The sequence below is a fragment of the Aristolochia californica genome, unplaced genomic scaffold (assembly GCF_029961685.1).
Source record: "Aristolochia californica isolate CCGP_79_NKW_82.1479 unplaced genomic scaffold, dmAriCali1.0.hap1 SCAF_2, whole genome shotgun sequence".
NCBI classification, from domain to species: domain Eukaryota; kingdom Viridiplantae; phylum Streptophyta; class Magnoliopsida; order Piperales; family Aristolochiaceae; genus Aristolochia; species Aristolochia californica.
In genome coordinates this window covers 2,996,813-3,013,687 of record NW_027181881.1, presented here as the reverse complement: position 1 = coordinate 3,013,687, position 16,875 = coordinate 2,996,813, and the positions used below count along the sequence as shown (strand labels likewise).

Sequence of the window (16,875 nt, the reverse complement as noted above, 5' to 3'; positions counted from 1 at the left end):
TTTTGATGTTTTAATGGTAGAAATTGAATAATTTGAAAATTTGAGTATTATTTAAGATGGCAGAAGACATCCTTGCAATTCCCATATCTACAGTAGCCTCACAATCTACCTTTAATGTTGGTAGTAGAGTAATAGACCCATATCATTTTTTCTTGTCACCAAATATAGTTCAAGCTTTGATTTATGGGGGTAATTGGGTTCAGGCTCTTCACGTTGCCAAGAAAAAATCAAAAGGTGAACTACTTTTGAATAATTATTTATTATGATATTTTTAGTAATTTTTTTAGTTTTATTTATTAATTTTTTGTTTGATGATTGCAGCTTGTGGAAATAATACTATCAATTACTTATTTTTTCATCTTTTTCTCATCTTGGTAATTTTAATATTTTTTACTATATTGAGTAATTAGTAATGAAAGAGTATTTTTTTATCAGACAAATAAATTTTATTCTTTTATTTTTCTCATAGGTAGGTAGAGATTTTACTCATACAAACGGGGACTTGGCATATTATTTTCTAACAGGAAGAGAAAGAGTTTAAATTTATACATAGCTTATATACATAAGTCATACCCAATTTTATATAAAATTTGGGAAATCAAGCCCAGCTCAAACTCAAACCCAAATTTATTTTTAAATTCTTAGACTCGAACTCGATTCAAATTTTAAGCTCGAGACTGATTCAAAACATTAAAATTTATGTATAATATTATATACAATTTATTTAATATATATTTTATGTAAAATTTTAAATATAAGTTAAAGCTTAAACCCAGCTCGAGTTTAAAATTGAAATCAACCTCAACTCTAAGAATTTCAATCGAGTTTGGGAAATTAAGCCCAGCTCAAACTCAAACCCAAATTTATTTTAAATTCTTAGACTCGAACTCCATTCAAATTTTAAGCTCGAGACTGATTCAAAACATTAAATCAAACCCAAACCCAACTCAAACATTCTCCACTTGATGCCACCCAAATTTGTAGCACTCAGAAGCTGCAAAATGATATCAAATGCGTTTCCTACTTTGCTGTTATTAGAATACCTCTCGTTGGCTCCAATCTGTGGATTACATGGTTTCCGAGATATTAAAAAAAAAAAAAATGCTCCCTCTGCGTACAAGGTTTACATGTGTGTGGCGTTACCAAAGCATCCTTCCACTTTACCGAGTTGTTTCTCCTGTGCCATATAATTCAGTAGTTCAACACCCATTTTCGAACAATTTGGTTCTCCCCTCGAACATCTTCATGCTAACTGGGATTTTGGAGCTTAATTCTCAAAAGCCTGAGAACCACATCCTTTACAAAGATGTCAAAGCAACTTGGACAGCAATCTATGGTTAAATTCTTCATTCGATCACCCTCCTCCACAGGGTGGAAACAATTAGTTGGTGGATTGACGTGGATAGCCATATTCTCGTTGCCTTCAACACCACATGCTGCTAAAACGGTGTGGCTAGAATTTCGAGCAATCTCCATAAAAGTCGCAGATTCTGTGCTCCAAATACCAGTGAAAAAATAAAGAGTTAGTCCCTCCAACTTGAGCAAAAAACACCACAAATATAGAAAAGTGAATGACCCACATCATGTTTAAAGATTATTAATAGACATCCAAGAACAAAAATATCGTCATAGGCCTAACAGAATTTGATGATCCTGGATCATAATAAGTCCCTTGGTGCACTTCAGGATCTTTAGAGCATTTGCTCCTCTTAAGAGTCTGTCATATCTCACAACTCACGTGAGGTACGCTTGAGTCATTCCATCTGAGTGAGACATGAAATACCATCAATTGTTTCTACTAAAAAAAAGGACACCCATTTTTTCTAGGTGAGTTACCCACTAGCAGAGGAGAAAACACTCATCTGATGTGACTCCATACTACAGCAGCATAACTTGAAATCCCATCAATGTTTCCATTCACAAACAAGATATCTATGTATTAGTCCTATACCAAATGAATAGAAATTAATGAGTTACCAGCAATCTTCTGAATTTTTTGAATGTTCAGCCCGACACCTTGGTGATGCTTTAACCAAATACTTCACACTAGAAACCTTTACCTGTAACCTAGTCATCAACTCACTTGAATGTCTTTATATTTATATTTATATTTTTTATTTTACATCAAAATCTTTTTTTTATCTGGAGGACAATTTAAAATTTCTGGAAATATCAAACACACTTCCTCAAACAAGAAAGAGCATTTCAGACCCTGAGACATAAAAAACACAACAGACCTTTACAGAGAATATATGACAGGAATGTAAATAACTTGTAAAAAAAATCATTGTGAATGTAGGAAGTGTCTTAAGAGGAGTTTTGTTGAAAAGACAATTGATATGCACAAAAAAAGAGTGGATAAAATACGTAAGAGCTCTTACTGTTGGCAGCTACACCGTTAACTTACCACAAAATTGCAACTATCATAAACTTATTCCATAATGTGTACTAGGATCTACATGCATATATCATGCCCTTCCTTTATTGTTTTAATACAAAGTTATATTCCCTGTAACATTTCATAAAGGCCACCAAAAAGTTTAGTGTAGTTGCTAAATCCACACTTCCTTTTCTTTGCCTCTGATCATTTTTCCTTTTTCATTCATTTCTCTTTCTCACTGAAATGCACAATCATAGAACAGTCATACCTAAGTGAGTATCTCTTGACAGAAGTGTCAAATGCCTTTTCACCATGGTCCTCACCTGTTGCTTTGTATCTTCAATCATGAGATCACTGCCTTGTCTACCATGTTCGCGTGCACCTATATTGCCACTAAGCCTAGTCATGGGCCTGATGTGCTCATGTCCTGACATATCATAAGGAGAACCCATCCTTTCAGTTTCAGCATGTAAAATTTCACTAATAGGTCCATGAGAAGACGTGGTACTGGCACCCCAATTTTCGTCTCTTCCCAGATAGCTTATTCCTGCACAAAAGGGATCACTGTTTTCAATAATACAGGAGATGTTATCTACCAAGCTTGATGATCTAATGTGGGTCCCATTCTCAACAGTTGCACAATGTGGGGCACCATCTTCCATTGTTCTTGCCTGTTCTGCACCATGTTTCAGTTGACTATCTTCTAAACAGTCATTTTGTGTTTCAGCATTTTGCATCAGCCTGTTGGAAGAAAGTAAATTGTGTATCCGAAAACGTAACCTGCGTCTCCCTGAGACTGTTGACACACCAGCTATGTGTACAGGAAGTGCAGCTTCAAGAGCTTCCCTAACAAGGTTTCTCGATGAAGAAAGCACATCATTTTCATTACGCTCTTCTGGTCGATCAAGGGTGTTTCCATGGTAAGGCAGATTCAAATCTAAACCTTCTCTACCAATTCCCCTAACTATGGGTTCACTGTGCAAACTGCCGGTGCACATTGCTTGATCAAAAATAGGATCAGAAGCTAGACAAGTATTTGACTCAAACCCAGAGGACTTGCAAGCTTCACAGTACCAATTCCCTTCAGGCACTTCCCTCCCAAGACCAACGCAATAGGTATGTGCTGAGGAATCACAGATATCACAGAGTAACATAAGTTCAGCATCTCCACCTTGATGGCATTCAATGCAAAACACGTTTTCATACGGATTAAGATACATTACGATTTCTTCTTCCGAAGGTCTATAAACCTGCAAAGAACATTTATCCAGTTTAAAAAGAAGCAAATTCGTAAAAATTGTCTGATACAAAGATAAACTTTCCAAATGTCATCACACGATAATTATTTAAACAGCTATAACCATACAGAGTCAACAGCCAACTGTAGCAGCAGAGTCAGTGGTTCTATTTTCACCTATGAGCAGAAGACATTCTATTACCATCAGAGATGCTGAATAAGCAGTAAGTACAGCCATGGTTTTGCAATTCCTACCGTTATGATACAAAGTAATCACACATTGTATTTCTTACAATTGTACCAGGTGTTTAGGGTTAGATTCATTCGGTCACATTTCAGGGGTGATACCTGAAACAGTATAAACTAAAAACAGAAAATTTTCAAAACTCAAAAGCAATTCTTAATTATAAGAAAAACATGATCAGAAATGTTACCTAATAAAATAAAATTCATACGAAGAGATGATCAAGTTTGTTTTTTGAAAAAATTCATAGAAGAATATGTAATGAATACATCTTGGGACCACGTGATTTGCTTTCAACTGGTCTACCTTCCTGCATCCTATTGTAAATATCCTCAACATGCACCAGAACGTTGAAGGGATAAAATCAATATTTCCACACAAATATGGGCCAGGAGCATAAAAGGAATCCCTTTTAGTGAACAAACAATAAAGCATTGGATCTTATATAAAAATAAACCCAAGTTAGAAGACACACCTGATCACGTCTTGGGACCTTTATCACTGACTTCCTCAGACCAATCCCTATGTCTGACCTTGCTTCCTTGCTGATAGTCACGAATCGTTGTTTACATAGTGGACAACGAGATTCCACTTTCGACCACTCCATTATGCAAGTGAAGCAGAAGTAATGAAAGCAGCAACTTAGGGTCCCACGAACAACTCCAATCCGTTCTTCCGACAAGCAAATTCCACATACTTGCTTCCCATCAACCTGTGGATCCACAACCTTCTCTTTACCCTTTCTTTCAGGACTTCTCATTTGCTGCCACTTTGAAACTCCATCAACTTGGAGTCTCGTTGACACAGATGAGTTTCTAGAGCAAGTAGTTAGATTAATACTTTCCTGAGCTTCTCTTATAAATTCTCTCTCTTCTTCGGAGATTGTATATTCAAAATCAGAAGACTCGGAATCTTCATGATCAGAATCTGATTGTGCAACAACTGTCTTCTTTCGTCGCTTGGTCCTCTTTTTCTCTTTCATAGGCTCAGCGGTTTCTTTGACAAGGAAGTCATCATCTGAGCTCTCAATGCTACGCAAAGCTGACCTCCCTTTTCTCTTAGATGCCTTTTTTGCTAATTTTGGCTTCCTCTTTCTTTTTTGGCTCTTAACCGCTCCTTTTTTCCTCACCACACGATTCTGAGTCCGGTTCTTCTTCCAGTAGGAACCACTTTGTTCATCTTCATCAAGAAGATCATCTCCATCAGGAACAAACTCATCATCATCAGTATCGTAGTCTTCTTCCTCATCATCTAAAAGCGGAGCAGACTTCTTTCTTTTGATCGACCTTTTTACCCCTGGTTTACTCCGAACTGAAATTCTTCGTGGTGATTTGGATTTCAAAAGCTTAGGGCGTTCCTCAGAGCAACTGGTTTCACCTTCAAAATCGAAGCCGTCCTCTGATGCGTCCGATGGAACTAACGAATAAGAATCGCTAGATTGTTGTGAACCGTCAAACTCTTCTTCGCCCACCACGTAGTCTTCGTCAGAACCATCTGAATCATTCTCTTTTGATCTAGTACGAGACTTCCCACCTCTGTTCCGCCGAACGGATTCCCCCCCTCTTCCCATCACTCCACAAAACCAAGAATACCAACAACTTGAATGAACCGGACGCTTTTAAAGCCAAAAAATCGTATAAATGAATCAATTATCTGTCATTTCATTCTTCTGCTGTCCGATCTGATTTAAAATCTTTTCCAAAACAGCCCTAATTTATATCGCAATTAACTTGCTCCTCTGGAATCTCAATATCCTTACAGGAGAATACCTGCTTCCAGGTTAAATTCCGAAAACATTCGTAACCTTATTCGATACAAATGGTCAATAAATATTAATCAACGAATTTACATAGATAGAGATTCGTTTCCTTCCATACAATATTGGGGATGAATGTATGAACAAAAAATAAAATAAAATTACAAGTTTTAGAGGTTCCCTGCGTACTCAACGATTTCAACAGAGAGACCGAAGAGAGGGAAGAGGGTTTCGTACCTGTTAGGAAGCGAGGGGCGGAGCCGCGCACTCTCAACCTCGGCGATCACGTTCAATGAGACCCATGTTTCTAGATGGCTTTATCGAACTAGGACGAAATTACCGGTTCTCACCTTGCAGTGTCCCAAAGTCATTTATACTCTCCGCCGCCAGAGCTGCTGCCGGTGTCTATTTATGGAAATTCAACCATAATTATCTTAATTTAGCTTCAGTTGGATCACTCGATTGCCACCCTTACAAAAGCCCAAGTCCTTTACCCTCGACCCAGTTACTATAATAAAATTACCCTCGAGCCCTTAAAATGTCTATTTCTGGCACTACTCTTTTGGAGCTAAAAAACAGCAGCTATCTCAATCATGGAGCCCTCATGAGATTTTCTCCGAATGGGATAAAATAAATATTTATTTAACAAATATATCTTTTACTGTATCAATAAATTATATATATATATATATATATATTCTTGAAGTAGAGAATACTCAATTTTAACGTGAACTCGTACTCTTGTGTGGGACCCACCTACCTCGTTTTACATGTGTGACAATTGACATGAGAACCACCATAATCTAACATTTAAATTGATAAAATATGTGTTCAATTGATTTTATATATAAAAAAAAAGTATAAAGCATATTTTAGTAATTTATCTTCAATTTTTTTATCTTTTTTAATTTTAATATAAAACTTAAGTAAAAATATGTATTTTTTTATATATTTATAACTAAATTAATACCTATTTTTATGATTATATTAAGGGCTTTTCATAGCCAATTAACTATAATGTAATATTGTTATACATTTTAATATATATACCCTATGTTCATATTTGTTATATAAATTGTTTTAGAATATATAATTACATAAAAATAATATTTATTTTGTATTTAAAATAAGAATAATGATATAATGAAGTAAATATTATATATTATGTCTTAGATGTTAATTAACATAGATGGATGTACCCGCCGATATCAGCTTATAGCGAGAGCAGCGCCGATATCCAACTCACCTGATCTGACTCGGACTCCGAGTTGGTTCTCAATTCTGAAATTTCCCGGTACAAAATATGATACCGAATCGCCTGCCATGTCGGCCGAGGCCTAGTTTACTTTCTTTGATTGAATAAGCACCACACGCTTTGAACGCTACTCCCTGGGTCGAGTAGATCGACGGAAAGTACGCCGCTGATAGATCCATCGAATTTATGGACGGTTGGGATACTAGAATCAGTGCACGACGAGTCGGTGGAATTTTCATTGCAACTAGATGGATCCCCGTGATGGACCCGGAGTTCCCGATCGGCAGGACTTTGAATACTGACTACACTGTAACATCATCCCTCCTTCCAATTGGCGGTTTAGATTCCTAAATCGCGACGACGACGACGAGGGTCACACCGATACGAAAGCTTTAATGAAACAGGGAGCTCACGCTTATTAGTTGATTTGGTTTAGTCTCTTTTGCCTCACGGATGAAGCTTCCTCTATGGCGTTTTCGGTTCTGAAAGGACGCTGAATTTCGTTGCGTCTTGTCTGTTCTATGGTCGTCTGGTACGTTGGGATCAGTTTCGGTCGAATTTTGAGCTGTACTCTTTGGCCATGCAACTGTGGTTGACGATCATCTTCCTCTCGCTGGAGGAAACCCTAGATTTCTCCAACAACTCTTGCTTTAATCAGTGTGTTGAGTCATTTGTTTTCAATGGCTGCCGAGTCGCATGCGCCTCTCACGAGAGGTCTGCTTTGTAATGCTGGTGCTGGCGCCGCCGCTGGTATGTTTGCATCTGTGTTTACAGTTTGATTCTGGAAAGGTTTTGTTTTTGCGATTCAATTTGAAATTTTTTTTGGTTTGCAGGTGTTATTGCAGCTACTTTTGTTTGCCCATTGGATGTTATAAAGACGAGGATTCAGGTCCATGGGCTAACAGCACTCGGTACTGGCAGTATCAAGGGTATCTCATTCTTACTTTTTTTTATTTGGTGGTTTGGCAGAATTAATAGTTTTAAAATTATCTTCTCTTACGCTGCGTGTACCCGTATTTGTCATGCAAGCCTTGCTATGAGGAATTTTGTGTCTTTGGCGAGTTTAATTGACAATAATAAATTGCGTCAAGTGGTAGCGACTCATACCCATGCATTTGAGGAACTGTTAATTTTATGAAAATCTCAAGCTATGTGTTTTCAGTCCGGAATAATTTTTTTTTTTTTTTTCAAGTTCTGTAACTCTCGCACTTGCACCAACTTCGGCTCTAACATCGTTGTCCTGATACTTTTAGCATTCATAAGGGTCTAAGCACACATAAACATAGGGTAGTCTGACTGTTTTATAGAAAGCTTATTTTATTTGCCTACTCACCCACCACTTGCACGTTTTTTTTTTCAGAAAGTGGTACCTTCTCTTGAGAAACAATTGGAATTTACCAGTCCAATTGGACTCATGGTGTAACTTAGTTTCTTTGCTTTCTGATAAATAAAAATTTCTTTAGTTCAACTGTATATTATATTTGGAAAGATATGAAAAGAGCATAAACTTCATGTTTTCATTTTAATGACTTTAGTGAATTGATAGTGTGGGAAGTGGGAACCATTTGGACGTCTAATGTGATGGAAGGGATTTTCTTTTTGGTGTTTATGGCAAGAGCTTGTATTTCAACCTATCATAGTTTACTTGGAAACAGGTAGTCTTATTGTTGGAAGTTTGCAAGAACTAGGGAGGAAGGAAGGCATACGTGGCATGTATCGTGGCCTTTCACCATCTGTTCTGGCGCTGCTTCCAAATTGGGCGGTAAGCTGTTGTCTTTCTTTTCTTTTTTTTTGTCCTTGGAAGTGTTAATAGTTTGTCAAGCTGCCTCCTTCATGAGGGATAATGCATATGTAGGAGTTAGCAAAATTTATTTCCCAAAGTAATGATTTTTTTTTGTTTTTTTACTTACCTTATAAAATATACATTTCAAGATAGGAAAAAAAAAAGAATGGACAGAAAAACCTTCCAAATTTCTTAGAAATGTTATTAAGTGTTTAAATGGTATTGGCAGTATTTAGACAGATCAAAATTGTATATGAAATTCTGATGCATTCACTCATTGTTTCAGTAAGTGATGACTTTTTTATTTGCTTTCAGTGAACAGTGATTTTATGTTTGAGTTAAGTAAAGGGAATGCAATTATTTTATCATTAGCTGTCAAGGGATTTTGATAGCTAGTTTGCATGAACCTGTGTAACAAAAAGTTGTGAAAAAGGGCAGTAGTGGGTGCAGAAATAAGAAAACACTTTAAAAACAATAGCAATTTCAGTAAACATGAAGAAGATTAGTGTGTGTAGGCGACTCGAAGACTCTGTGTGTGTATGAAAGATCAAGGATGGTAAAATGGTTTTCTGGCAAATTGTGATAATTGTACTAATATGGGAGAAAGCACCTGAGGCCAACTGTAAAAAGGCCGAGCAGGACTAAAAAGCTAACACATGTACAAAACAATAAAATCTAAAATATAATCTTGGAGAGCATGACTTATGGGGGAACAAAATCTCCCAAATCAAGGCATTGTTGGAGAATGATTCATATTTTGAGTGAATCAGCCAAAAGAGAAAGGAACACAAGTAATTTTATACTGTTAAATGAAGAGCAACCAAATGGTCAAAAGAGAAAATAATCCACTTTTAACGTTAAACCAATATTCTTCTAGATTGATGAAATATGTTTACGAACTATTTCACTAACATATTCTATTTGGTTTCCTTTTTAAGTTCACTTGCTCTTTGACGCTCATAATAAGATTACAATGTGAATCACTAAAAACAAAAAAAAAAATTATGAGTTCATTGTAGTGTTCTTTTTTAATGGCATTATTGATTTTTTTAGGAATTTTCTTATATATTGAGAGAATTATCTTTGCGAATTTTGTGTCTATGATTGATCCAATGTTGTCAAATTCCAGGTGTACTTCACAATTTATGAACAGCTCAAAAGCTTGCTCTCTTCAAATGGTAAATTTTGGAATTTGGCTTTCTTTACATTGTCCTTTTTGTGTAATAAGATTGAATTTTCTAAATTCAGTAAGTTTATCGGCATTTGACTCAAAAATTGTTTTCTATATTCTTATTATATACTTCAGAAAAAGAAAGATGAAGAATCAATTTAGCTTTCTGCTTTAACACATTTGAAATTGCATGAATTGAATAGATGGGACCCATCAACTCTCAGTTGGTGCCAACATGATAGCTGCTTCTGGTGCTGGAGCAGCAACGACAATTGCTACCAATCCACTTTGGGTTGTCAAGACAAGATTTCAGGTATGTTGGATGTGCTCCCAAAGTATTTTGTGTTTTTAATGTAGCGATTACTCTGTGTTTCCTTTTAAGAAGAACTCTTTCTGTTCATAAACATTACAGTTAAATGGATAGGAAATGTTCATCATATTCGTTTAGAAAGTTCTTTTAGTCCTATGAGATTGTCTCACTATGTCTGAAGTTAGCAAAAGCTGTCTATGCTGATGTTCTATGTAGTTATACTTCTTCTTCCTTTCTCGGTTTTTTTTTCCACATGATCCATTTCTTGTTACATCCTTGAAAGCTGGCTATTAAGTTGTTGAAATTTGGTAAGATTCTTTTGAGATATTTTTATTGTTCTCAAGAACAATTATGTTAGTTGGGGAGGTTCTAAAGATGTTTTCAGCATCAAAGCCTGAACTGAACTGTCACTGAATTTGATGGAAATCCAGACTATTTGTTTTAATAGCAAGGTATTTTATTGAAAATACAGAAAACTGGAAAAGGCAGGTAAGAGAGAGAGAGAAAGAGAGAGAGAGAGAGAGAGTGAGAGCTCGAAAATATCCAATCGTTATGTCAAACTGCATTATGCAGAAATATCCAATCTTTTATCTAGTTTCTATTTGTAACTATGGAGTCACTTAAATTTGTCATTGGAGGTTGTAAGGTAGTGCTAACTGCAGCTAATTGCTTTGTGGATCTCTGACTCTATCTCTGTAGACACAAGGAATGAGAGTGGGAGTCATACCATACAGGAGTACACTTTGTGCTTTGAGGAGAATAGCGCATGAAGAGGGCATTCGTGGATTATACAGGTCTGCTGCCTTATTTAGGAATATGAGTTGATTATTTGTGATCTCATTTGACCTAGTAGCACTAATCCTATTATATGTGGTCTTACCCCATCAAACAGTGGTCTGGTCCCTGCTTTGGCAGGAATGAGCCATGTTGCCATCCAATTCCCAGCCTATGAGAAGATAAAAAGTTACTTGGCTACACAGAGTAATTTTTACCCCTATTCCTTATGTGCTTGAATTTCTTTTCAATATTTTAAGACCCCACTCACCTTTCATCGTTATGTCAGATAATACGACCCCTGATACACTCAGTGCAAGTGATGTTGCTCTTGCTTCGTCCCTCTCTAAAGTAGCTGCATCAACGATGACATATCCACACGAGGTATTCAGTTAAAAACAAACTCTGTTTTTTTAAAGCATTCAGCTAAACTCCTTTGTTTTCCTTTTCCTTATGTTATGTAATATTAGGTGGTTCGCTCAAGGCTTCAAGAACAAGGACATCATTCTGAGAAGCGGTATACTGGTGTAATCGACTGTGTCAAGAAAGTATTTCAGAAAGAGGGTATGCCAGGTTTTTACCGTGGGTGTGCCACTAATCTGTTGAGGACCACACCAGCAGCTGTGATTACTTTTACCAGCTTTGAGATGATCCATAGATATTTGGTCACACTCTTCCCTCCCGAGCCTCAGCCTTACCCTTTGTAGAGGTAAACTGTAGTTCTACTTCGAAGGGCCTTGATATGGAAAAAGAGGAAGTAGCTAGAGCTTTTATTATTTCAGACTGCACATTGCAGTGCTGGCTATTCACCAATGCTGGAATTGAAGGCAAAGCCCCGTTTTAGCCACCTAACTTCATTGTTTGTATACTGTCCCCGTTCGTTGTTGCATTTCTAATCAACTGCTGAGGCCATTATTGTAGCAAGGGAGTGGAGGTATGAAGTTTGGCGTTGATGATGATGATGACGATGACGAAGAATATCATAATTAACAAAAAAAAAAAGGCGAAAGTAGTGATTTACAGTGTGTTTATGTTGTACGTGTTTATTGTGTTGTTGCTGCATAGTTTGAATAGGTGATATTTGACACTGGCACTAAATGGTTTTTCGTATTAGATTAGTCTTGTGTGATTTGGTTGGCAAATGATGGATGAAAAAGCGTCGGAGTTGTAACTCATATTGTGTAGACGTTGTGGACGAGATGAATCAACCAAATTCGAAAGGCATTGAACTCCAGTAAGGTAAGATGAGCATCTCTGGCAAAAATCATGAAAGATAGCCCCATATATGTACAAAATCTGGATTTTGAGACCTGAAGAAGATCGGATACGCCGTACACAATAAAATTTCATCTGGTCCTCTTTTTCTCTTCCTGTCTCCTCACCTGCAGTTCACTCTTATTTGGTAACCTTTTTCTTTCTTCTCTTCGCACTTGCTGCATTGCTGCATCGATCAAGTCGAATGCTTCCTGACAGATTTGATGCTGATCGTATCCACTGCTTTTAATGGTTAACATATGTATGAGGTAGGTCAGTTAGCATCGATCTCTTCACGCGTCTCGTGTTTAGCCTGTCCCATGAGTCTCTCTCCTTATTTCTACGAATCGGAAGAGCTCCAACTTTTTCCTTTTCCTCGAAGATCAGAAAAGAAAAGAAGAAAAAGTGAGCTTGCTCACTTATGGCAAGAGAAGGTCTTTTACCTTATTTTGTCCAATTCACAAGCTGGAGTTGATGGGTCTGCTGTCGGGACGGAGTGCCACCATCCAGCCTTCTGTTATCATCTGCCCCACAAAACCCAACCATTTCTATGCCCTACCATCGAAAAAGCTGCTTCTGGTTTTCCTTTTTCCTACAACTTTGCCACCCCCGTCTATTTCTATTCAGTCTACGCGTGGGACACGCAGTGAGCGATGGAGGCCCGACAGTTCAATTGTCAAGGCATAGAAGAAAACGTTTAATTAAGGCAAAGAACGTCGGCTGAGAAAAGCTCCTTTCCCGAGATGTCCAGAAAACTAGGTCTTAAATCTCAGAATTTTGCTTTTGCTTCCATTATCTAATCCTACTCTAGAAGGGTCATCATTCTATTCTTTTTATTGGTTTTGTTTCTGCATTTTCTATTATGATCGCTTTTTAAGGATGGATTAAAGAAACAGGAACCTTAGCTGTTCAAGAGTGCATGTTTGTGTTTTATTTAATCTTAAAAGTTACTGGTGTTATCATAGAGGTAAACAAACAAACACTTGATGTAACTTTCAAGTAACGAAGGTATCATAAAAGAGAAGACTTGATGTAATTGGGGTATCATTTAAGTAATCTTAGAGGATTTAAAGATCAATCTCATTTCCTTTCTTCAAATCTCATTTATCTTTTCTGCAGAGAGCCAATACTAGAAGTCACATAATTGGGGTCATTCAATCAAATCCTTGGAAGGGCTCCTCCATTGGTGCGTTTTTCTCTCTCTCACACCATTTTCTAAACATCTACTTACATATTGCATGACTTCAGCAAGAAATGATGGTTTTCAAATCTTTCAAGTTAGAACCATCCCGTTGGGCAGACAACTCATGACTCCACTTTTCCCACAAAGAGCTTTGTTGTGAGTTGGGTTGTCCAACTCAATGACTTGGAGTAGACACCCACATGCATTACCTTCTAAAACATTTCTCTTCAACAACAATCACCCTTGAGATTTTTCTGTTCTCTGAGAATCATCTCTGTATGGGTGATATAATAAAGCTGGAAGCAAACCCTTTCATATGACACAAAATAAAGAAAAGAAGAAGAAGAAGCACATGTGCTACATAAAAGAAAGACAACCCCACTCAAAAGCCTCTCAACTGAACCCATAAGTTGGTTCTGTATTATCTCTTCTCCTTCTGATCCTTCTGATCTGTACTGGATGCACCTCTTGCTAAAGATGGATAAGACTTGCAGCAGTCAATTCTCCAAAGGTCTTACCAGAAAATTTGAATAGTTGAGTCGAATCAAAATGGATGACATTTTCTTTCACTAACTGGTACATAAGACTGGTACAGATTAGTAGGTTTGACTCTTCTTCCTTTTGTGTTTTTCAATTTTTAAACCCATGATTGTGTGTTGTAATTAGGATTTATGTAGTTATATCACAAATACCCAAACTGGGATACTATATTTGACGGTGTTGAGGATCTTTCTCTGGCATTGGTAAAGAAAGAAAAAAAAAAAAAAAAAGCAGCAGCAGCAGAAGAAGAATCTGGTCTGTGCCAAATGATAAAAGAGCAAGGGAAAAGAAATACGGGTGTGAGACCTTCATGATTCTAGTGAATGTCATAGGCCCACTTCCAAGTACCTTTGATGAGTCGCTTCCCTTTTCCATTTTTCCATTCCTACAACTCAACTGGATGGGGTTGTATCTTTTGGAAAAAGATACAAAACAAACCACCTACAGTGATGTCTCAACTCACAGAATATAAATCATTTCTGTTTTTCCCTTTACTCTCAACAATGACCATTCAAACTTGCTTTCTTTAATCCACAAATGGAAAACTGCCTAAATAACAGAATTCTTTTTACTCACCATCAACCCAACAGCAATTTGTAGTTACTGTAAGTAAAACTTTTATGGCTTCTCATAGTAAGAATTACAAGATATAATCTTTGTGGCCGACCCAAAACAGTAGAAAAAAGAAGCTGCAATGAGTGTAATTCTTAAAAGGGTTATGGATGAGAACAAGAAATTCCACAGCCACAAAATGTCATAATGGGGATGACTGACTTTGAGTTGGATTTTAAGTTCATTTTATTTTAAATTTCACCTGCCCAACATGCTTATACATGATCTTAACACATTGACCTACTTTTTATCATCTCATTTTCAATAATTAGCCCCAGAAAGCTCTGTAATCTTTCTTTTTTTCCCCTGATAAACTACTGGTTTGCTTCTCTTCTCCTTTTCTTTTTCTTCGTTTCTCATTTATGGGCACTTAAAGATGCATTCAAGCGATTTTACTGAATTTCTGTTTTCTTCTCTTTCATTATGAAAGCTTTTATTGCATGAATCATGGCTCTTTTACCAGTCTAAGCTGTACATCATCGATCTGAACTACCTCGTTTACTTCTTTGTATTTCAAGTATCCGATTATGACCCATTTCTATCTTCTTAAAGCCCGGTTAAATACATTAATTATTTTGTTTCTGAATTAATCAGGCACCATATGACTAATCGACCTGAAAAGACGCAATCATTTGACTAATTTCCGTCATCAATAGAAAATTTTCATCTCAATTAAGAACTAAACATAAAGAAGTTAATAATCAGCGGGCCGAAAGTGTGGGCCCAGTCGGGCCGGCAGCTTTTCTCACGGGCATGCCGGCAGGCGAGTTAAATCGGGCCCGCCCGGCTAAAATTAAAAAAAAAAAAGACGCGCCGTATTGAAAAAGGTTCCCCGAGCCTCCCAGGTCTGGACTCCAAACCTCAAATTTGAATCTTTTCGAACGTTGGAGTTGGTTAAGAACTCAAAAGACGAATACACCCCTGCCTTTTTCCCCAAATCTACCTGAGCCCCTATTTTACTTTATAAAATGTTAGACATGATCAAAACCATTATTATCACGACTTTAGCGCTCAATCACGCGATCCTGTCCGTCCATCCGTGACAAAAAAAGATTAATTTATTTGCAGTCATGTCCCTCACTGGATGGAATATTACACCTTACGCTAATTATTTGGTTGGCAACCGCTCAATTACTAGCACAAGAGTGACTATGTTGCTTTAAAGTGAAGGGTGCACTTGTCCTTACCCAACATTTAAGTTACTAACCTCCAACCGCACCATGTAAATGCTAATGTAACCATCAAACTTGTCTCTACTTGTTATGCTTTTCTTGTGTACAAATAGCATCTTAGTTGAGGACATGCCCCTTTCGATTCTAATTTTTTCATTTTTCGTTCGGAGATCTTGTTCGCGACTTCAATGTCACGGTCGAGTCACAATTTAGTTGTCACTATGCGTTAACATTCGATCGGGCAAATAATTAGTACATAAAATGATAATCTCGTCCTTATTTAATATTCAAAAAAATTTGAACAAGGATGTAAATAATAGAGAGGTCCCATCTAATTTGAATTTTTGAACCGGGATTTAATAATAATTGAATGGGAAGCAAGGATGTGGACATGTTCTGGTCGTAGTCTAGTACATGACAAATTCAAAATGTTTTGAACACTTCAAGACACCTTACCAGACCAGGCAGATACCCTTGACCACTTCGTCGCCTTATTCTTCTCATCTAAAAAAATGTCAAAATCAGCAATATTTTCAACATCGAGGACTGCTGCTGAATTCTCAAACGAAAGGGATCTTTTTCACAATATATTCCATTTTTTCTTTTTTAATAAAATTCCGTCCAAGGAAATAAACGCAGATTTTGTTCTCCACGTGGCGCTATTTCACTGAAAAATGTGAAATTTTGGACTTTCAGAACAGCGAACAGACAAAACAACAGAATAGCTCAATGATGACGTGGCACATTTCTAAGGTGCCACGTATTAAATTTTCAGAAAAAGAAGGCCGTCGCTGTCAGCAGATAAGAAAATATAGCTCTATATCTTAAATTTGAAGCAGGACAGCAAAGTCTAATTTTATTGAATTACATTAATATCCCTACTTTCTTTCTCATACTCCCTTAAGGGATAGAGTAACTAGCAGAAAATATGAGGGTACAATAGGATTTTCACACTACTAAAACTCCGGCGCTAGGGAAATTGGAGGATATATTAATTTCCAGGAATTATTTTTTTTCCGAGATTTCCACTAAGGGGGTATAATACTTATAATTTGCAGTGAAAAGGGAGGGGTATTTGAGTCTTTTTAAAGCAATCGCAGGAAGAACCGAAATGATCGAAAGAGAGGAGGAGGGAGCAATGGCGAAAATGTTAAAAATAGTTTTTTGTTTTATCCCGACCGCGAAATAGAAACCGTTCGGGTCC

The 16,875-nt window shown here is 37.0% G+C and overlaps 2 protein-coding genes across 3 annotated transcripts; one reads left to right on the top strand and one right to left on the bottom strand.

Annotated features, from left to right (window-relative positions):
* Positions 1-955: 955 nt before the first annotated feature.
* Positions 956-5,934, bottom strand: LOC137957222 (uncharacterized). 2 transcript variants are annotated; one of them, XM_068804967.1, is made up of 4 exons: positions 5,855-5,934; positions 4,337-5,630; positions 2,649-3,630; positions 956-1,490 (listed from the first exon to the last, which is right to left on the bottom strand). In XM_068804967.1, the coding sequence occupies exons 2-4, from the start codon at positions 5,429-5,431 to the stop codon at positions 1,249-1,251; spliced, it is 2,319 nt and encodes a 772-aa protein (XP_068661068.1). In that variant the 5' UTR covers positions 5,432-5,630; positions 5,855-5,934; the 3' UTR covers positions 956-1,248. The 2 variants fall into 2 exon arrangements, with proteins under 2 accessions (XP_068661068.1, XP_068661069.1); XM_068804968.1 differs by lacking the exon at positions 5,855-5,934 and having other exon boundaries at positions 1,340-1,490; positions 2,704-3,630; positions 4,337-5,814.
* Positions 5,935-7,164: 1,230 nt separating this feature from the next.
* Positions 7,165-12,130, top strand: LOC137956099 (nicotinamide adenine dinucleotide transporter 1, chloroplastic-like). Its single transcript, XM_068803429.1, has 9 exons — positions 7,165-7,622; positions 7,706-7,801; positions 8,528-8,634; positions 9,785-9,833; positions 10,030-10,139; positions 10,836-10,930; positions 11,029-11,117; positions 11,200-11,294; positions 11,381-12,130. The coding sequence occupies exons 1-9, from the start codon at positions 7,553-7,555 to the stop codon at positions 11,615-11,617; spliced, it is 948 nt and encodes a 315-aa protein (XP_068659530.1). The 5' UTR covers positions 7,165-7,552; the 3' UTR covers positions 11,618-12,130.
* The last annotated feature ends 4,745 nt before the right edge of the window (positions 12,131-16,875 follow it).